Here is a 22,896-nt window from a genome sequence, read left to right as displayed (position 1 = left end):
AGATAGTAGAATTAAATGTCTAAGACAAAAGTCATATGTGAAGATCCAGCAAGGAAGCCATCATCTCAAATCCAAGAATAGGCATCTGGGGAAAACGAATATGTGGCCAGTAATGTAAGCTTCTGACATTGAAAACTGAGACATAAGTTTCTGTTGTTAGTGGCACCCAGTCATTGTAATTTTTCAGACATAGCAAAGTGAAAAGGATGAAAACAGGAACGGAGATTTGGAAACTGGGAAGTGTACCTTTCACACATGTTTGTTCACTCAAGGCTGTTCTCACCTACACAGACCTGATTGCCCTGCGGCAGGCTGTATCAATCTTCTCCACCTTTCCTGAAGGTTTCAGGGCACCTCCCCTAGAAGCTTTTGTTGTATTTGAAGAGTTGCCAGGTGATATTTTTCTTTCATAATATAAAAATCTATTGCACACTCTGCTGACACTGGAAAGGTCAGCAAAAGGACACCAGCTGGGTGATATTTGAAAGAATCAGAGAGCGTGTTCAAGAATTCCCAAGTTAAGACAAAATGGACTTCCTCCAGGACTGCAGTTTCCTCAGCTACTTAATTAATACCCTGATTTCCCTTTTGCTCTTCTAGTACTTTCTTTCCCGCCTTAATGTTCTCTTCCCAATACAGTGTGCAAAGATCAGAGGAAGTCATGAAAATAAATGTAAGAATCTGTAAGGACCACACACCTACAACTTCCTCTCATAAAAACAAATGAGCCCAGAGAAAATTGAACAGAGAAATGCCAAGTTCAAAGACATTCTCCATTCACAATCTTTGCATGATAAACTTGGTAAAGCTATCAGCATGGTCTTTGTATAACTGTCACAATATCTATTGTAAGATTTAGTTAGCTTTCTTGTAATATTCTCTATAAATCAAAGAAGTGCAGAATAGGCCCTTGTATACACAGCACAGGACACAGCAGAGGTCTACACTTAACAAGAATCCACCTTAAGACTCAGATGCCCTTCTCTGCATTAGGTCCATAAAAATTCTCTTCAAATTGCCACAAGCTCATCGAAACAAGTAAACAAACAACAACAAAACAAAATTAACAAAACCCCAATTACAAGGGTACCCATGCAGGCCTGAAGTGAAAAGACAGATGCATAAACTTATTAATTTTCACTCTCCATATGAATGATCAACTAATTCCTATCCATAACAGAGGGAAAAGAGAGCAGGAGAATAGCACGCATTACAGACACACGTTAAAAGGGTTTAAATGCTCAGACTTGTGGGTTCCATAGCCTGGAACATTCATGAGTAATATCTGCTTTTCTCTCTCCTTGTGGAACAGTATGCTTCCCACACCCATGATGTTGTTCTAAACAATTATTCCACTGAGAAAAGATTAATTTAAAAATATATGAAAATAGCTATAAAAAGCTGACTAATAAGTCCTGAAGGTGTAGTCAGAAATATTTTCAGGTCAAATAGCACAAATGAAAACAAAAGGCGAGGATCCAAGATGGCGGCGAGCAGTGTGGACCGCGTTTGGAGGCTCCAGTGAACAATTCAGGGAATTGCACAGATTTCTGAGCCAGGAACACCAACGTCCGAACATCACGGCAGCGGGAGTGCTCCACGGTTCGGAGGGACCAGGGTGCGGAGGTCCTGCATGCCCCTGCGCACGGGAGGAGCGTGGTTTTTCTCTGATCAGAGCGGCAGCGGCAGAGGCAGCAGCACCAGCGGCACCAGCAGCGGCGGCTGAGGTTTGCAGCTCATAGCCTTCCGGTGGAGGCGATTGGTGTGGTGGCTGGTGGGAATTGCTGTGGGAGAGGGGACTCGGGGCAGGATTTGGGTCGCGTGGAGCCTTTGGACCCAGACTGGACTCGGCGGACAGTTCGGCCCCAGAGTCCCGGGTACTGGCCCGGCCCAGCAAGCAATTCTGCCTGAGGCACTAACTCCCCTGCTGTGGCACAGGCTTAGTTGAGCTCGCAGCTCCACACTAGGCACCACCTCAGCTCAGCGGCAGCTCCCCTGCGGTGACACAGTCTGGGCGGAGCACTTGTTCCACCACTGGCGCTAACTCAGAGCAGCCACAGTTCTCCTGCTGTGGCGCAGGCTGGACAGAGCTCTCGGTTCCACCAGCTCTAAGACTCTGGTTGGACACAGTGTGCAGTTTGAATCCAGAATTCCTGGCTGAGATTGGTGGTCAGTTCGGGCCCTGAGTCAATAACTGACCACAGCACGCACTTTGGGCCAAAAGGCCCTAGAGGAGCTTGGTGCGTAGTCCCAGCCCAAAAATTCTGGCTGGACCCTGTGTGCATTTTGGGCCCAGAATCCCTAGCTGAGCTTGGCAGACGGTTCAGGCCCTGAGAATCTAGCTGAGTTCTGCCCGTGGTTCGGTCCCAGTGATCCTGGCTGGACTTGGCAGGGAACACAGAAGGCTGTGGATACCTTGGCCTGACCCAACGCTCATTCAGAGACACAGAACAATTGCAGGATCCACAGCAGAGGGGGGCTGAGGATCACTGGCTGTGAGAGACCAGAACAACAGGGCTAACATCCTAACATCCACACCAGTGAAGCTTTGAGCTCGCAGCCTAGGGAAATCGTGAGAAAACAAGTGAATCTATCATCAGACACCCTCCATTCAACTCTGGAAGCTACCCAACAAAACAAAGACTGCAAGATGTCTAAAGGACAACGAAAAAGCATACACAAAAAAACCCAAAACAACATGGCGTCTCCAGGTTCCAGCTATCCCAAAGAAAACAACCCAGAGAACTCAAATACAACGGAAATACAAGAAAATGACCTCAAATCCTTAGTAATGAGATGATAATGGAGGAAACACATAAAATTCGTAATCAAATACAGGAAGACGCAGAAAAATAGGTGAGAGACATAAAAGAAGCACATAGAGTGGAACTGGAAAAATTGCAGGAAAATGCAAACAACCAGATGAAAGAAATAAATAAAACGGTTCAAGCTCTGAAGACCTATAAAGAGGCAATGGAAGAAACTCAGGAATATACAAAAAATCAGATGAAAGAAATCAAAAAATCAGTTCAAGATCTGAAAATGAAAATGGATTCAATGATAAACACACAGACAGAAGAAAACGAGAACGTGAGACCTCAGAGAAGAAGGCGAGCAACACAGAGGTGAGCTTTTCTAACAGAATCCAAGCTACTCCAAAAGATAGAAATGGATGGAAAATTACCAAATTCATTCTATGAGGCCATAGTCTCATTGATACCTAAACCTCACAAAGACTCAACAAAGAAAGTGAATTTCAGACCAATTTCTCTTATGAACATAGATGCAAAAATACTAAATAAAATACTTGCAAAACGAATACAGGAGCACATCAAAGATATCATTCATCATGACCAAGTAGGCTTCATTCCAGGCATGCAGGGATGGTTTAATATACGGAAATCCATCAATGTAATCCACCATATAAACAAACTGAAAATAAAAAGCCACATGATCATCTCCTTGGATGCAGAGAAAGCATTTGATAAAATTCAACACCCATTCATGTTTAAAGTTTTAGAGAGATCGGGGATACAAGGCACTTTCCTCAACATAATAAAGGCTATATACAGCAAGCCAATAGCCAAAATCAAAGTAAATCGTGAGATACTCAAAGAAATTCCTCTAAGATCGGGAACAAGGCAAGGCTGCCCACTCTCTCCATATCTCTTCAATATAGTCCTCGAAGTTCTAGCCAGAGCAATAAGACAACAAAAGGAGATCAACGGTATCCAAATGGGAAAGGAGGAAGTCAAATTATCCTATTTGCAGATGATATGATAGTGTACATAAGTGACCCTCAAAACTCTACCAGAGAACTCCTAAAGCTGATAAACACCTTCAGCAAATTGGCTGGATACAAAATTAACTCAAAAAAGTCTGTAGCCTTCCTATACACAAATGACAAGCTTACAGAGGAAGAAATTAGGAAAACCACACCCTTCACATTAGCCGCAAGCAATATAAAATATCTAGGAGTTACCCTAACTAAGCAAGTGAAGGACTTGTATGAAAAAAATTTCAAAACTCTGAAGAAAGAGATTGAAGATGACCTGAGAAGATGGCATGATCTTCCTTGCTCATGGATCGGGAGAATTAACATAGTAAAAATGGCCATCCTACCAAAAGCAATCTACAGATTCAATGCAATCCCTATCAAAATACCTACACAATTTTTTAAAGACATTGAAAGTTCAATTCTGAACTTCATATGGAAAAACAAAAAACCCAGAATAGCTAAAACAATCTTGTACAATAAAAGGTGCTCCAGAGGAATCTCCATACCTGATTTCAAACTGTACTATAAAGCAATAGTAATTAAAACAGCATGGTACTGGCACAGCCACAGGCTGGTTGATCAGCGGAATCGAATCGAAGACCCAGATATGAATTCACACACATATGGTCACTTGATTTTTGACAAAGAAGCCAAATCCATTCAATGGAAAAAGGATAGCATCTTCAACAAATGGTGCTGGTCTAACTGGAGGTCTATGTGTAAAAAAATGAAACTGGACCCATATTTGTCACCTTGCACAAAACTCAAATCCAAGTGGATTAAAGACCTCAACATAAAACCAGAGACACTAAGCCACTTAGAAGAAAAAGTGGGAAAGAGCCTGGAACATATTGGCACAGGAGACAACTTCCTGAACAGAACACCAACGGCCCAGGCCTTAATGTCAACCATTAATAAATGGGACCTCATGAGGCTGAGAAGCTTCTGTAAGGCAGAAGCCACTGTCAAGAGAACAAAGCGACAGCCTACAGACTGGGAAAAAATCTTCACCAACCCTACATCTGACAAAGGTCTAATATCCAAAATATATAAAGAACTCAAGAAATTAAACACCACCAAACCGAATAACCCAATTGAGAAACGGGGCTTGGAACTAAACAGAGAATTCTCAACAGAGGAGTATCAAATGGCTGAGAAACACTTAAAGAAATGCTCAACCTCCTTAGTCATCAGGGAAATGCAAATCAAAACAACTCTGAGATTCCATCTTACACCCATCAGAATGGCTAAGATCAAAAATTCAAGCGACACCACATGCTGGCGAGGATGTGGGGAGAGAGGAACACTCCTTCATTGCTGGTGGGAATGCAAACTAGTACAGCCACTTTGGAAATCTATCTGGTGCTATCTCAGAAAAATGGGAATAGGGCTTCCTCAAGACCCAGCTATTCCACTCCTTGGAATATATCCAGAAGATGCTCCAGCACACAACAAGAAAATTTGCTCAACCATGTTCATAGCAGCCTTATTCATAATAGCCAGAACATGGAAACAGCCTAAGTGTCCCTCAGTAGAAGAGTGGATAAAGAAACTGTGGTACATATACACTATGGAATACTACTCAGCTATTAAAAACAAGGAATTCCCGAAATTTGTGGATAAATGGATTGAGCTAGAAATGATCATAATGAGTGAGTTAACCCAGAAGCAGAAAGAATCAAATGGTATATACTCACTTATTTCTGCATACTAGCCCAAGGGGCATGTCCCACGAAAGCCTTCACTTACCAGGAAACTGGGACAGAGGGGAAGGCATCCTATTGGGACTCTAAATGAGAGACGCATGGGTGAATAGCAAAATAAAAGGATACAGAGAGTCCTAGAAATCTACAAGTAGAACAATATGATAGGCAGATTTGGGCCCAGGGGTCCTGCTCAAACTAAGGCACCAGCCAAGGACAATACAGGAGGTAAACTTTAAACCCCTTCCCAGATCTAGCCAATGGTCAGAATATTCTCCACAGTTGAGTGGAGAGTGTGATATGACTTTCTCACGTACTCTGGTGCCTCACATTTGACCATGTCCCCTGGAGGGGGAGACCTGGTGGCACTCAGAGGAAGGACAGCAAGTAGCCACGAAGAGACTTGATACCCTATGAGAATATATAGGGGGAGGTAATCCCCCTCAGGAACAGTCATAGGGGAGGGGAATAATGGGGAAAGGGGGGGGGGGGGAAATGGGAGGATACAAGAGATGGGATAAACATTGAGATGTAACAAGAATAAATTAATAAAAAAAAATTAAATTAAAAAAAAAAACAAAAGGCATGAAAAACACTTAACATCTGTAAGAAAATGGGACCGCATGTTAAAAGTGTGTATCAAAGAATAGGCTAGGCAAATTTTGACCTTTGGTGAACTTACTTTACAGGAGTAAAAAGGATTAATAGGTAGCAGAGAAATGACTGATAGAGAACCTGTCAGCCTCGGATTCATTCATAAGAAAGACTAAGTGCAATTTCCTAGCCAGTAAGAAATTAATGCTTTTTAAAAGGACGTAACATTAAAAGGAAGGCATTTGGAGGAGTGTATACATGATTGCAATGCAGCTTTCATCTTCTTCTCACTGCCGAAATACAACGTCCTGCTTGAATAATAAATGCGACATTTCTGTGTTGGGGTAGAGGTGTACATGGAGAAGTAGATCAGTTACATTTTTCCTTGGGGATTTGATTCTAAGACCAACTATAATTCAGATTTAATGTCTCTTGGGTAAAATATAAAAGTATATGTTGATAATCAAACATATATCTTTCCACATACCCAGAGAACCTTTACATCAATCAGATTGTCCCCCATGGAGTATATGCGCACCAAAATCTGGTAAGGGTAATTACAGGATTGTATACTGGATGATACAGTCTCTATGTGTATCAGTACGTAATTTCCTCAAAATCTAAGACTAGATATTACCTGTACTATTTCAGCATACCCCAGAGATCCATTTGAATGAACATACTATTTTCAGCAGCCAAGATTGGATCCAGGATATGTGTCAGTCACTTGCTGAACATGTGACCCATACCAAAAAAAAAAAAAAAAAAAAAAATGGAGATTTAAGGATATCTTCATCCTGTCTGCAATAGAACTCTCACAAAGTATGGAAATTTTTTTTAGTGAAAAACCAAGGTTGATTTTCAGCCTGATCTCTAGATAAATCTAAAAAGTCTGTTTGGCAAAGAATTTTAAATCTTATATTATTACAGTTGGTTTTTATCATTAATTAATTTGAACATATTTTAAGATAATTTACTTAAATAATGAAACCAATGTAATTGAATGTGTTTAAGGAAAAAAGTGCAAGTATTTAATTATGTACATTTTAAATTTTAGATTAATCATTATGTTTGGAGTTATCTAATATCTTTGATTAATTGAGATGGACAATCAAGTAATCAACCACATATATGCAGAAAAATAAAACCCAGAAGAATAAGGATGATATATTTGTAAATGTTTCATGAAGACATCAACTCATTTAAAAGCTGATCTGAAAATAATTGATGTCTTCCAGCTTCTGGATATGGACTTCTTCATTGTAACTATAACAGATGCCCTGTTAATAAAACTTGTGAAATAGTTGTTGATACCTTTTACTGTTTCTTTATGAAAATCACTACTTGAAAGAGGGTAGGCTTTGATTGATGTTAATGGTGTGCCGTCTGAAGCTATGGGTTGATATTATTTATAATTTGCTCTCAACTTTTCGTTGTGGATTTTCAAGAGGAGTCTTGGGACTCAGGAGATAGCTTAATTAGTACCCTGCATACTGTATAAATGTGAAAAATAAACCTTTTTTGGAGGGGAGAAAAGTATTGAAATAAATAATTTCCATGAGTATGTAGTACTTATAAAAGAAAATATGTTTGAAACACATGAGATAGAGGGGAAGATAGAAAACTGCTTATTCGTGGACCCTTTTGAATAAGTTTCTCTTTCCCCCATCTATGCAGTACATTGAAGTATCCATCAAGGAACAGAATGTTATAATTTTAGCTTTGTAAATTTTAATCTGACTTCACAATAATAAAACAAGAATAAAGAATAAAAAAACAAGAACTGGTATCATTATATGGAGGACTGCACATTTATCTCAACAAAAATTCATCTGAAATTTATTCCAAATGAAATATTTCCTTCCCCAGCATTCCTAAGCATATAATCAGCAGTAAGGCAGTGATGAACTGTGGCCAATGACAGAAATGTCTTCTTGCTTGACCACAACACCCTTGCACCAGGCTGGGCATCTTCTTCATCATTTCTACCAAGGAAGGCTATGTCAGATCACAGTCAAAACAGTGATTATGAAGGTTAATGGGAACATAGCAAATACTGCATATGGGTTCCCTATTGTACTATGCCTTGGTCAGTATGTTCTCATAGAACATTAATGGTTTGAAAGAGGAGTAGGGCTGATCAGGACTAGGAAGACAGGTTAAGTAAGTTGTCACATTTGAGATGTATTTGGAAGGTATAGCCAATTTAACTGTCTGGCAGACAGTGTCACAGAGACTGAGAAAATAAAATGGCTCTTACATCTTTGGTATTTGGGTGAAAGGTCTGTCATTTCTGAGAAATTAGTGTAAAGTGCTATGAGCTCTAATTTCTCCCCAAATAGCCTGTTCTCATGTCGAATGCCTAGACTTATTACCCTAGAATACGGCTATGTTTGGAGACTGAGAATTGCTTTGGTATGAACTTATTAAAGTAAAATGAGTCCTTTAGGATACAAGACAAGTGAATATGTCTAACACTATCGGATGAAAGGATGTTGAAACACACAAGTGGCATAAGAAACACTTGTGCAGAAAGCAATTTCATGCGAGAAGATTTCAAAGAAGTCACTCCCTAGAATTCAAAGAAAGCAGCAGTCAGCAGTCGAGGAAAAAGTACCTCATGGAATACTAACAGTGGAATACTAACATCATAATCCTTGTTTTTAAAAAAAAGTCTGTTGCTGAATTCATCTGTCATTTCTTTTTGTACTTTTGGAAGCTTGAGAAAAGGAATATGGAGTAAACGTGGAGTAGGGTAGGAAAATCATTAATCCCATGGGAATACTAAGTACAATGTCCATAGTTAAGGCAAGGGGATTAGTTATGGGCTTCAGTACCTATGGGTTTCCTAAGAAAGAACCTTATGAGTGGTGCTTACTGCTTAACATCTCCATAACCAAGTCGTCCCTGTTGCTCTATAATTTGTTTTCATTGTACCTTGTGAGTTTCCATAGACATTTGTTTTCATTAAAAAAAAAAAAAAACTAACAATAACATCCCTGACAGATTGCTGGCACTGGAGAAGAACAAGGAAAGGGCTCCCACATTGAGTAGAAACTGCTGCAATGATCCGTGATGCAATGAGCCTAGGAAAAGGGTGATTTCCACCAAACTGTCAGTTGTCCTTACATCTCCCATCTGCTCTTTCTCTCTGACTTTTCTCAACTAAAAGTTTGCATTAATCCACCCAGTCAGAATCACTCAAGTGCAGCTTCCTTCCTTCCAGGGTTGACAGTGTCATTAAAAGAAATAGAAGAATGTACATAGAACTAACAGTTGTTCTCTGCCGTTGTTTGATAAAGCTCATGAAGCCTCAGACAATTGTTCTGATTTTACATATTCAGAGAATAACTCCAAGTGCTACAACAGTACTTCTTCAGAATATATCCATGATTACTAGAGAAAGGGCTATCAGCTTGGTGACCCTTCAGATTTCATATTATCTATAGAAAAACATATAATATGGTTTACCTATAATGTTCTATATTTCCATTCAAAAGGATGAGAACTGACAATCATTCCTTCATCATTTATTCAGTGTCCAGATTTTATAAGATGTTTACCTTATAATTTACATAGTCATGTAATCCTCTCTTAACTTCTTTCAAATTGTCTTCAAATTTTTACCAGCTCAATGAGAACACAGAGCAATGATCCAAGCCTTGCCCAAGGCATGACATAAAAGTGCAGATGGTTGCCATGAACTGATTTCACCTTCCATGAAAATAATGATCTGTCACCATACTGTGGAATAATTAACAGGGTTAGAGAAAGAGCAAACACAACAAACAATACATGAAAGCTGCTTTTAGAGATACCTTGCTACCAAACACTGTTATGAAAAAAATTAAAATGTACTGGTAAAAAAATAGAAAAATAAGTCTGAAATGTCACTAGTTTGACAATGAAGATGGGCATTTTGAGGACAGCCTGGACAACACCCAAAGCTCTTGTCATAAGTAAACAAAATGGGATAGCAAAACAGATATTTGGGAATATAACAAACATACTCTTAAAATTTGCAGAAAGAAAACACAAGATGGTACAAATAAGAGTGCTTGATGCAGAATGTAAAACATCAACAGGTCAGCTGAGAGAGACAAGATTTCCTATCATAGCATGGTAGAAAAAATGTTCTCTGTATTGTCTGATAAAGCTGACAAGATTGTCCATGTAATTTGTTAAGAATATATCTTATAAGGAATAATACCTAAACATAAACATTCAATATTCTAAATAGCACAGGGAACAAATGTAAACTCTAAAAATGATGGCATTCTGTGGCCCATACAGGAAGCATATCTCATCATATTGCTGTGATCAAGTCACTGTACGGGGTTCTGGTAGTCGTTTTTTACTTACTCGCACATAAAGTACACAACAGAATGGTTTAGGCTTCCTGTGATGCAACCCGATAGTGTCCTTAATTAGAGACAGATTTAATGAATTCAGGACAAATTTTTTTTTTGTTCCGGGCAGGCTAAATATCTATATTATTTACTGCATATCTATGTCTGGTGTCTACACTCATTAGAGAATTAAACGAAACTTTCTGCTATGTATTAGTATACACAAAGCTATAAACACATCATGATTGATGGAATTTGGAAAACAGCATAGATACTAGATTGTCATTACTCCTTGTGATGGAAAAATGTTAGTACAAATAAGCTCATGTATGTAGAAGCAAAATCTTCCATAAATGCAAACAGTACCACCAGAGTCATAGTTGTGTCAACCAAATTGAAGCTCAAAAATCATGGAAATCCAAGTGAAATGTCAGGGCTAATTACTGAGATAGTCTCCCTTGAACACTGTCCTGTCTAATTTTATGTCAACTTGACACAACTAGAGTTATCCAAAATGAGAAAATCTCAACTGAGAAAATGTCTCCTTGGGATATGGCTGCAGTTTTATTAATTAGTGACTGATGGGACAGGACTCAGCTCACTGTAAGTTGTGCTATTCCTGGGCTTCTGGCTCTAGGATCAATAAGAAAACAGGTTGAGTGATCCAAGAGGAACAAGCCAGAAAACAGTACACCATTGATTTTGCATCTGCTCCTGCCTCCAGGTTCCTGCCCTGTTTCAGTTCCTGCCTTAATTTTCCTTAGTGCTGGACTGTTACCTGGAAGAGTAAGCTGAATTAGACACTTTCTTCCCTATCTAGCTTTCGGCCACGGTGGTTCATTGCAGCAATAGAAACCTTTACTAAGACAAACACCACTCTCTAAATTATATGTTGCACTCTTTGCAAATGGCACATTGACAACCTCCTCCCAATTGCATTACACTGGGCACAGATACCAAAGAAAAGTCATGAATTCAATAATCTTAGATGTGAGGATACATGGTAAGGACCTAAAAGATGCCTTTGTTTTGAACCTACTTAAAAGAGAGCTGCCATGTTTATCCCAACACAGGCTTTCATGGAACTTCAGAGCCTCCTCCAAAAGTTGGTCCTTTTCATAGTCGCCTTTTTGGTCCAGAGTTTGGCTAAGAGCTCAGATTAAGGTAGTTCAGTGACTTTATGGTACTTATCAGAAATCACAGGGAGTGAGGGTAGATGGTGAAAAAATTGGCATGGTATTTAACTTTCTTTTTCTTTTTGGATCTTATACACAAAGGAAACCCTTAAAATTCCTTAATCAATTATAAGAGCATTCTCTGGTGCCTCATATTTGACCACGTCCCCTGAATGGGAGGCCTGGTGGCACTCAGAGGAAGGATAGCAGGCTACCAAGAAGAGACTTGATACCCTATGAGAATATACAGGGAGAGGAGGTCCCCCTCAATCACAGTCATAGGGGAGGGGAGTAAGGGGAAAATGGGAGGGAGGGAGAAATGGGAGGATACAAGGGAGGGGATAACCATTGAGATGTAATAAGAATAAATTAATAAAAAAAGAGTATTCTTGCAACCTTTGGAAAAGAAGAAATACATTAACTATGTGGAATGGTTACTCAAGCTGGGGGATTCTTAAAACTACCAAAATAATTGATTCTGGATTTTTAGGACATGGGTGTATTTGTTGCTCATCTTCCTTCTATTGGTTCTTCCCTTCCCCTTCCTGTACCATGCTCAGTTCCTTTTCTCACTGCATCCCTCAATATACTTTATTAAAACCTGTTTCCACTTACGAGTGAAGCCTGGCTCCACAGAATAGCAAAAGATCACCAGGTTATTAAACAATATATACTCCAAGCTTTCAGAGTGGACAACAGTTGTAAACTTCTTCTGTTAAGGATAAAAACCTGTAATTTGAACATTCCTGGGTCCTCTGCTGCTTATTCATGAGCAGGAGGAGCTTGTATCCTTAGACATATCTCCATTGCTAAAAGTTTAAAGACAAAACCGTGGCTGTAATAGAGGTTATGGTTGAATTTAATGCCTCTATGGCTGCTCTAATTATGTACTGCAGGTAAGCATAAAAGGAGTATAAGGACATCTAACAGAGGACCAAGGATAGAGAAAAGCCATCCTAACAACGATGGCCATTCAAAGGCACCTGAGAGATTTTGTCTATCTATTCAAATTATTAATTTGACCAACACTAGTATGAGAAATATTTGACACATTAAAACAATACACACTAGTAAATTGTTGCCTACCAAGATTATGCTTGAGGAACAAATAATCTTTAGTAGCTTTATTTTGTGAAACTGTGGTCCTCAATTCACTCATCTCTTGACTAATTTTGCTAATAATTTTGTCATAATAATTTTTCCTAATCATACAGGCAATCTTTGAGACCTCTGTTTGTATTCCAGTAACTATTCTTAGGATTGGCAATAAAAAGCCACTGTGGTTGCAACCATTACACTACTTAGTAGATGTAAAGAATTATCACAATTTTCAGGGAGATTTCTCTTAATTCTATTGTTTGCCTGCAAAAATTTACTGAAAAAAATAGGTGTAATATGGCCTAGCACACATAAACTTTTATAATCTTCAGAAAAGACACTGCAATAGCATCACACACACACACACACACACACACACACACACACACACATCACACCCTCACAAAGTTCATGTTAAAGACAATTGTTTACCTGAAGAACAGGCGTGATTAGAGGTAAAACTGAAATAATAAGAGTCATAATGTAAAGCACATTTAAATACAAACAATGTGATAGCAAAACACCATTGATAGGCATATCAGGGGAAGCTTATTACTGGAAACAGCTAAAACTGCAGTTAGACATCAATGTCACCAGAGATCTGAAAGGATAAATTAGAACAGGAAGATTAATCAAAATGGCCTTTTTATCAATCAATCATTAAACATTATAAGTGCCATATTCAACTTAACTCTGGGGAGTGTGAGGACTTCTATTAAATATATTTCCTTTTATAGCATTTGACTATAAGCATAGGTTTGAAAACATTAAAGAAATTACACGTATTTTGTGTATGTATTATGATGTATTTGGACATATTACCTGCACACACACAAGTCATTTCCAGAAACCACAAAATAAATCTATACAAAAAATTTTGATAATTTATAAGGTGACTGATTATTAACTTGTATATTTTAATTATCTTTAACAGTTTATATGTTAGTAGCTTTTATAAGATTATGATTTTATAATTTCAAAGTCCCAGCATTTGATGTCAACTACCCTGGGTCCAGAACTCTCCATGTCCCAGCTAAGTTGTTTCTTTAAATGTTTCTCAGCCATTCGATATTCCTCTGTTGAGAATTCCCCGTTTAGTTCTGAGTCCCAGTTCTCAATTGGGTTATTTGGTTGGTGGTGTTTAATTTCTTGAGTTCTTTATATATTTTGGATATTAGACCTTTGTCAGATGTAGGGTTGGTGAAGATCTTTTCCCAGTCTGCAGGCTGTCACTTTGTTCTGTTGACAGTGTCTCCTGCCTTACAGAAGCTTCTCAGCCTCATGAGGTCCCGTTTATTGATTGTTGACCTTAAGGCCTGGGCTGTTGGTGTTCTGTTCAGAAAGTTGTCTCCTGTGCCAATATGTTCCAGGCTCTTCCCCACTTTTTTGTCTAACTGATTTAGTGTCTCTGGTTTTGTGTTGAAGTCTTTAATCCACTTGGACTTGAGTTTTGTGCATGGCGACAAATATGGATCTAGTTGCATTTTTAAAATTCCTATGCAATAATTGAGGTACTCAGAAAAAATGTTAAATGAAAAATCAGAATATGTAAAAAAATGTGTAGTCTCTGAATACCTAAGAGGAAAGCATTCCCAGTATTTTCACAAACTGTGTGAGTGTGGGCTTGAAAATCTGGCTCACTTTTCAGGTCTGACTTTTTCACTTAGATGCATTGACATTTATTGTTGCTGTTGTTGGTTGTGTCTTTATTTTGAAAGTAACCCATTACAACTTTCATTGTGATAAATATTTGAGTTCATATAGGCAGCATTCTTTGCCAAATATGTTCAATATTCTTTACAGAGTAAAACTTTGGACATTATCAATTTTGCTTCTTTAGCACTCAATTTTCAGCTTGGTATTTTTATCTGCTTCTTGCTTTCCAGTGCTGTAAATCACATGATGCATAGTCTCTCAGTTCATGGTGATTTCAGGACAATAATTTTTCTGGATTTCATTCCAATATTAGTTATTGTCAGTTTTCTTTTCTTTTTTTAAATTATTATTTTTTTAATTAATTTATTCTTGTTACATCTCAATGTTTATCCCATCCCTTGTATCCTCCCATTCCTCCCCCCCCCCCCATTTTCCCATTATTCCCCTCCCCTATGACTGTTCCTGAGGGGGATTACCTCCCCCTGTATATTCTCATAGGGTATCAAGTCTCTTCTTGGCTACCTGCTGTCCTTCCTCTGAGTGCCACCAGGTCTCCCCCTCCAGGGGACATGGTCAAATGTGAGGCACCATAGTACGTGAGAAAGTCATATCACACTCTCCACTCAACTGTGGAGAATATTCTGACCATTGGCTAGATCTGGGAAGGGGTTTAAAGTTTACTTCCTGTTTTTCTTTGTATACAGAGGTCTGTGACTTTATCCTTAGACATAGAGTGAAAGCATGCTTGAACTTTCAACCTGTCTCAGGCCTATTTCTACATTAGTGAAGTTTATGTGCCAATGAAAAGTGAAAAACCACAAAATTCCTAGCAGATTTAGTTATTCCTCAGGAGGGGCTGAGAAAGCCACATGAACATATACATATATATATATATATATGTATATATATATATATATATATATATATATTAGATATGGACACAGGAAATACAAGTATAGAAGAGCAATCAGCAACAAGAAGCAATCTAGAGATGTGCTACAAAGTTCTATGGACTTTGCCTACTAGGTCACACCCATCACAGATATTGCGTTGGTGGGCTATATCAGGTAGCTCACTTCCTTGCCTCAATTCCATTCCTGTATGATTGGCTCTGACACTAAACTTAACATTTTTTAAAATTAGATTTTATTTTGTTTCTATTCATGGAATAATTTGCAGAGTGTTGATATAAATTGTTTCTTAAATTTCTGGTACAATCTTGGGGGTAAATCTATATGGTTCTGACCATTTTGGGGTTGAGATACTTTTTATTATTGCTGATTATGGACCTGTTTAAATTATTTATTAAATATTGTTTAATTTTGGTACATGTTATGTTATTAGAAGTATGCCTATTTCTTTTGTAGTTTCTAATTTTGTGGGACAGAGGTTTGTAAAGTATGTAATTTTGATTTCATAGACCTTATCTTGTTATAATTTCTCATTTCTAATTTTATTAATTTGAGTGTTCTCTTTCTTTCAAGTAATATATATATATAACAATTTATCTTGTTTATCTTTTCAAAAAAATCAACTCTCTTTTTCAGCCATCCTTTCTATAGATTTTTGTTGTTGTTTTGTCTCTGTTATCTGTTCGTATCTATTGTCTCTGGGTTTGATTTGTTACTGTTTTTTTAAGGTTTGGTACATCATCAAACTATTAATCTGAGATCTCTCCATAAGTAAATATATATTGAAAACACGGTTGGAGGCTTAGAATTATATACAGATAGGTCCAGATTCTCATGAATTAAGATTTTAATGAAATGCTACATACGATGTATCTGAAACAAATTTTATAGCAAATACTATAGCACATTGGGAAAAAATAAACATGCATAAATTACAATGTTAATTATATTAATCTGAACTGAGCATTGGTCATTACATATTAAAAATGATGTTGAACAACTACATATGAGACATGATTAGTGCAATCTCTGGCCATTAAACTAATATTTTCAATTAGAAACATCAAAATCACTGTTTAAGCAGAGAGCAGGGAGAGGGTTTGCAACGTAATAAGGGCTGCATGTGGTGGTAAACCCTAAGTCTCTTTGTGATAGATGCGACCAGTGCTCCAAAGTGAATCTGGAAGCTTTCCAGCTTTCATCCTGAGGGCCTACTTATGATGTTAGTAGCTGACATTCACATATTTTAATCTTGCTTTGAAAATATCATTAAACTTCTGTGTCCCGTCTTCTCAATACCTGTGTTGTAATATGAAAGTGCCTAATCATCACTGCAAGAATTTTAAGAAAATCAAACAGATATTTAGTTAAAAAAATATGTGTTTCCATGCCCATGAAAACGAGGGCCTTAATCTTCATTTGTTAAGGGAATTTTCATAAACCCCAACACAGCAACAGGACTCATTAAACCAGTTTTGTGTACTAAGTGTACATGAAGTTTTTATAGGTTCAAGTGAATCATATATATATATATATATACATATATATATGTATATATATATAAAATATGTATTCTTTTTATTTCAGAATATTATGGAAACTGAAATATATAACAATACTTTTGCTCAAAACTGAAAAACTCAAACAGAAACAAAAAAAAAACTTTCCAAAATACAAAACAATAAAAATTAAGATAAAAATAGTATCAATCATAAATGCATGCTTTGAAGTTGAAATAAAGAATGAGAGTAAACTGTCTACCATAGTGCTCAGAAAATAACAAAGACTCATTTATGATCTATGCGATGTGGCCACAAAGTCACACAGCATGCAACATCTCTCATCATAATAGGTTTACGGGAGACAGCGGTATACAGAGGCTGCCCTGTGTGAGGGTGGAGAGGGAAGGAGAACGGGGAAAGGAGGTACTGGGTTTTTATAAGGCGACATACTGTATGGCCATAGGGAGGATATACAGCTCTTGGTGGTGTTGGAAATGTGTCTCATCTTGGCAGCTAATGATGATGTATCCTGCTGTTATGAGTTCACTGGGGCCGGCAATATAAATGCCTGGCTTCTAGCATTCATTATGTTCTAGATTTTATCGTTGACTTTTAGAATGAACAATGGGTTTAATTTAGGGTTTCCTGCCTTTGTTGAATGCGTGTTCCATTGAATCAAAAAAGCTTAAAACTTCTATATATATTTCCTCAGTGGCAAAAAAGAGAGCTTGCTGCATTTGATCCCTTGGAAAATGATTATTAAAGGAATGAACGTATAAAGGTTATCAAAATGAAACATGCTAACTGAAGGAACTATTTGTAAGACTTTTCGTATCAAAAGTGACCATCATGAATTCAGTCATGAAAGCAGTAGCATGATTGTCAGCATGTGAGACATAGTACCAGCTCAGTGAAAACTGCTAATTCCATAATTTAGCTCAGAGTTTTATTAAATTTTAATTAAAATGATCATTTCAAAGAGTAAGTGTATACATTCATTTATTGCTTCTCTATATTATATTTCTTTACATATATGAACTACTTTTTTAAGCAATACATATTTTTTCTTTTTTTTTTTTTTTTTTTTTTTTTTTGGTTTCTTTTTATCTTTTTCTTTCTTTCTTCATTTTTTCCTTCTACCTAGAGTGTGGAGTTTCATTTTTTTCCTTTTTCAATGAACTTGTTTTGGCTCAAGTGAATACAATTCTCCTAGCTTAGCCTCCTGGGAGCTTAGCTGTCTGTAGATATCTATGTGACACAATTTCAAGCTAATACCGATGGCTGGTATTTGAAAAGATACACACTTATTCCGTTGTACATAGTATTATGAAGTATATGCCTGAAACTTCTGCTCCATAGCTGAGTTTTAATAGGCAAAATAGTTGTAGTGGATCATGTTAAATTCCTGAAACAGAAACTCATTTGGTTATTAACAAATTTCAAGCAAGCAGTAAGTCAGCTGACTTTCCATGGACTCATTAAGTCCTACAGAAGCAATAGCAAAGAAGCCTATGGAGATAATTTTTAATATATCCACAGTCAAATCCTAGGTAGTTTTATGTCTTCATTAAATAAAGAAGAGAAAGTCACTCATCTATCAAGCAGCCAATCTATGAAACGTTCTACAGCAGGTACGTCTTCATTAATTGCAGCAGGAGCAATCATATGGATACTCAGAGATGCTAAGTGCAGCGGAAAGTGCTCTTCTGTTTGTTGCCACTTGTGAAGCTGTGCTGGGAGTGTTAGGAAACACATTCATTGCACTTGTGAACTGCAAAGACTGTGCCAAGAGCAAGAAGCTTTCTAAGATTGGCTTCATTCTCACTGGCTTGGCAACTTCCAGGATTTGTATTTTATGGATAATAATGATTGACTTATATATAAAATTATTCTCTATACATGTATTTACCTATAGCATCCTATATGAAAGCCTTAATTATTTATGGGTAATTATGAACCACTTGAGCATCTGGTTTGCCACTAGCCTCAGCATCTTCTATTTCCTGAAGATAGCCAATTTTTCTCATTATGTATTTATCTGGCTGAAAAGGAGAGCTGATAGAATTTTTATCTTCCTAAATGGATGCCTTCTTGTCTCATTGCTTATTGATATTCCACAAACTGTGAAGCCGATTAATGACACTAAAATGCAATATACAAACATGTCCTGGCACATTCACCTACAGGCAAATGAGTTACTTATTAATCACATCATTTTTCAATTTGGAATTGTTTTCTTCTTTCTGATTGCTGTCATTACCTGTCTCCTGTTGATCATTTCCCTTTGGAGACACAACAAACAGATGCAATTGAATGTGTCACGATTCCAAGACCTCAACACAGAAGTTCATGTGAAAGCCATGAAGGTTTTAATTTCTTTTATCATCCTCTTAATCTTATATTTTATAGGTCTGGCCATGGAAATATACTTTTTTTGGCAAGAAGACACATTGCTATTTGTTCTTGGTATGATAATTATGTCCATGTATCCCTGCTGTCACTCGTTTATTCTAATTCTAGCAAACAGCCAGCTCAGGAAAGCCTCTTTAAGGTTATTGCAACAATTTAAATACTGTGACAATGAAGATCTTGCAAGCACACAGCAGTGTGGCACTGACTTGAGTGCCCTGAAATAATCTGGTGAGAAAAACTTTGAAGACCTTTTTTACATGCATTATTCCTTACATAGTTTGTAGTTGAATTGTCAAACATTAAAACCTGTTTTAACTGTTTTAACCATATCTTGGGGTCTTTCTCTGCAGCAGAATTTTAATCCCCTATGCAAGTTTAGTTGCTCAGGCAGCCCCCTGATCCTGCAGCATCTTCACATACTTTTGCCAGGAAAGACTCTTCTGTATAAAGATTTTCATTCTGAAAATAAATATTCAAAACAGGACTTCCTTTTTGCTATTCATGTGACTCCCCAGGGGGTACTAATACCATTTTCCCAGGAAGACCGAAAAGAAATGGATTATGACGGCCAGCTGCGTCACTCCTGACATTCACAACATGAAGCTGAGGAAGAGAAAGGATCAGTTCTTCTGTGTGCAGTTTCACTTCTCACAAACTTACTGCTATTTTCATGCCATACCTGCCAAAGTTCTTGTTTCAGGTAGGTATCTGATACAGTAACAATGGTTGTAGTAGTGGGTACAACTCTGAAAAATAACCGGAGAAATAGGGAGTGTGTAGAAAACGATACTGCGCACCCATGAAAAGAGTACCATACTCACTTAGTCCAATCGTTTGATTTTAGTCCATCTACATCGGTTAGTGTTGAGCATAATTTTTTCTGAAAAGCACATTCAAAGGACTCAGCATCGTGTCTCACCAAAGCACAGAAGTATATATCAAGGGTAGAACATGTGTGTGAAGTTTGGAGACATACACATATATGTAAGAAACTTACATTTCAATGCATATTTTAACTCTTCATTTTGAAATGTAAATTTTATATACAACTTAAAATATGAGGTTATTATATTATTACTGACAAATTACAGAATGTTTTGGTATTCTGAAGCCTGGATACTAAAATATATAAAGACATGCCTTATTTTCTATGTTAGCTTTCGAAGTTAATATTTATTTTAGCTAATATCTTTGAATGTACAGAAAGATAACAGATGATAGGAAATGAACCAAACTATAAAGGAATTTTACTCTAGTAACATGGCTACTCTGGCAAGCAACCACATACAAAGACCTAGGCCTGTGTGATCCAGTTAGTATATGCCTTTAATTTCTCTGGCTAGAATACAGATATGGTCTTAGTGCAAACCTTTAAACCCAGCAATGACATCGAACTGAGAGGCAGACAAGGTAACAAATCAAAGAAAGATTTGCCAGAGTGAGTCAGAGATAGGCTATGTCCAACCCTCATATTAACAGAAAGAAAAAAGGCTAGTGCAAAGAGAGAGGTGGGGGTGAGTTTGATGAAGTTCAGTTGAGTTCCTGCAGTTTCCTTCAGTTTGTTCAGTCAGTACCATTCAGTTCAAGAAGTTCAAAGACAAATTTTCCAAGTAAAACAATTCAGTCAGAAACCAAGAGAAGCCAACTTGAATCAGTGAGCCAGATCAATTGATTTGAAGCAGCTGAAGTTCAGAAAGAGTTATAAAGAGTGAGTTTATTCAGCAGTAAGACTTAGAAGATGAAACACTGTAGGCCTGGCATAGCAGATGGAGGCTGGAAGGTGAAGCCTTCAATGTATAGACTTTCAGAAGATTAGATTGTTCGGAGCCAAGAAGATTTCAAGCCCAGGCATAGGGATAGTTAACTAGAAACATTCTGGACTCGGTCGAGGTCACGCATTAGTGAAGTTTGAGTACAGCTCTCATGTCACTCTACATCTGACGAAATAAAAGTAACATTTATACCAAAAAAAGTAAAGAAAAACAAAGAAAAACCTCCTTCAAATGTCACTAGCTAGTGTCAAACAAATTTACTGAACTGATTCATTAGGAATTCTTTAGTTTGAGGATATATGATGTGTGCTCCAATTATGTTAGAATTGCTTTATTTCTCAAAATTTTAAAAATTATACAAAATTATGAGTTTTGAGAATTCTATAATAGGCCATCTTGCAGGTATGTGAAAATATACTTATCTTTCTCATGTTGTTTAATTTAGCTTCAGTTTCTCACTGTTCCAAAATAAGTGAAAAATAAGTACTGTAAAATATGAACACTGAGCCTATATCTACTGGGTATTTTAATGCTAAATCTGCTAGATGATTGGTATATGATACTGAATAAATAAATGACCTGAATTGATGTGGAAATAAAGAAGGTGTCACTGAGGTCATGCTGTTTAGAATTAAATCTGTCTAAGTTTAGGAGTGCAATGAAAGGAGCAAGAGGGTTCAGGGTTGGAAAACATCACATGCACAAAAATGCAGAAAGATTGTTGTAGGAGACTGAATATCCAGAGTAACCAGTATTCAGATGACAGAGCTTCAATTACTCAAAACCAAATTCTAATAGGCTTTTTTCACTTGTTATTTACTGTGTGGGTCTGGTAACAATAAATTCTGGTATATAGTTATTTGTTTAAGTCCCTATTTTACATGTATGAGCAAGAGTGGAAAGCATGAATTTGAAAAGAATACATTTAAACATTTAAATGAAATCAGAGATTCAATACAAGATATGAAAAAGGAATTCAATAAAAGAATAAAATGAATACAAGTCAAATTACATTTTTTCTAAAGGATAGCTCAATAACTCAAAAAGATTGGTGGAATGAGTCAGCAGTGGAATGGATCCAGTGATAGACAGAATACCATGGGTTGCAGACAACATATGAATTAAGACATTGAGATAAAATAGACATAAAAATAACAAAGGAAAAGCAGAACATACAAACAGATTTAAAGACCAAATTTATGAATCAGTGATAGAAAAAAAAATCCCATTCAAGGTATAGGCATATAAAACATTCAATGACTGATCCCCACAGAGTTGGGTGGAGGAAGTGAATGAGAAATTCAAGAGGGAAGAGAAGGAGGGGGAATGTTATAATTATATCATAATATCAAAAGTAAAAATAATTTAAACATATATTTAATGTAAAAATACTCAAAAATTTCTCAGGTCTAAAGAAAGAGAGATATGTATCTGGGGTCCACTTGGCTAATAACTTAGAGTGTTACCCCATGGTTGGCACTGGGATTTTCATTTAATAATCTCTCCATTTTGGAAATGACATTGCTCATTCTGTTAAGTTACTCTTGCTCAAATACCTTTTTTCCAATATTTTAGTTTTCATTTAATTAGATTGTAGAGTATTAGATTCCCATATGACTTATTCACATTCCTATCCTTAAGTTAGCCCTGCACTCTATTCCTTGATATCTCCTGTTCTCCTATGCTTTTCTCTGGTTAAGGCACACAGCTTCAGTATTTTCCTCTTCTACTTTCATTTTACCTATCACTATTATCTTCTGTCCCTCAGTATATCACTTTTCCATCAACAGAACCTTTCTCGTTTCCTGCTTCCACATCAGCCCCATGTTAAACACACAGAGCAAGATGTTCCTACAAAATAATATAAAGATACTGCCTTTTGGGACACCAGTTGTTACAATAAGTGTGTATTTTTCTTGCACGTACATTTATACCCAGGTGTTATG

The 22,896-nt window shown here is 37.1% G+C and overlaps 1 protein-coding gene across 1 annotated transcript; it reads left to right on the top strand.

Moving 5' to 3' along the window:
- The first annotated feature begins 18,445 nt into the window (after positions 1-18,445).
- LOC127197714 (taste receptor type 2 member 104-like) lies at positions 18,446-19,402 on the top strand. Its single transcript, XM_051155679.1, has one exon. It carries the CDS (start codon positions 18,446-18,448, stop codon positions 19,400-19,402), a length of 957 nt encoding a protein of 318 aa, XP_051011636.1.
- The last annotated feature ends 3,494 nt before the right edge of the window (positions 19,403-22,896 follow it).

The sequence above is a fragment of the Acomys russatus genome, chromosome 13 (genome assembly GCF_903995435.1).
Source record: "Acomys russatus chromosome 13, mAcoRus1.1, whole genome shotgun sequence".
NCBI classification, from domain to species: Eukaryota; Metazoa; Chordata; class Mammalia; order Rodentia; family Muridae; genus Acomys; species Acomys russatus.
Note: the sequence above shows the minus strand (reverse complement) of the source record. Positions and strands in the feature narration are given on the sequence as shown.

Bases quoted from the DNA above. Each gene is read 5' to 3' on its own strand.
- LOC127197714 (XM_051155679.1), top strand. From the start codon at position 18,446: ATGCTAAGTGCAGCGGAAAGTGCTCTTCTGTTTGTTGCCACTTGTGAA.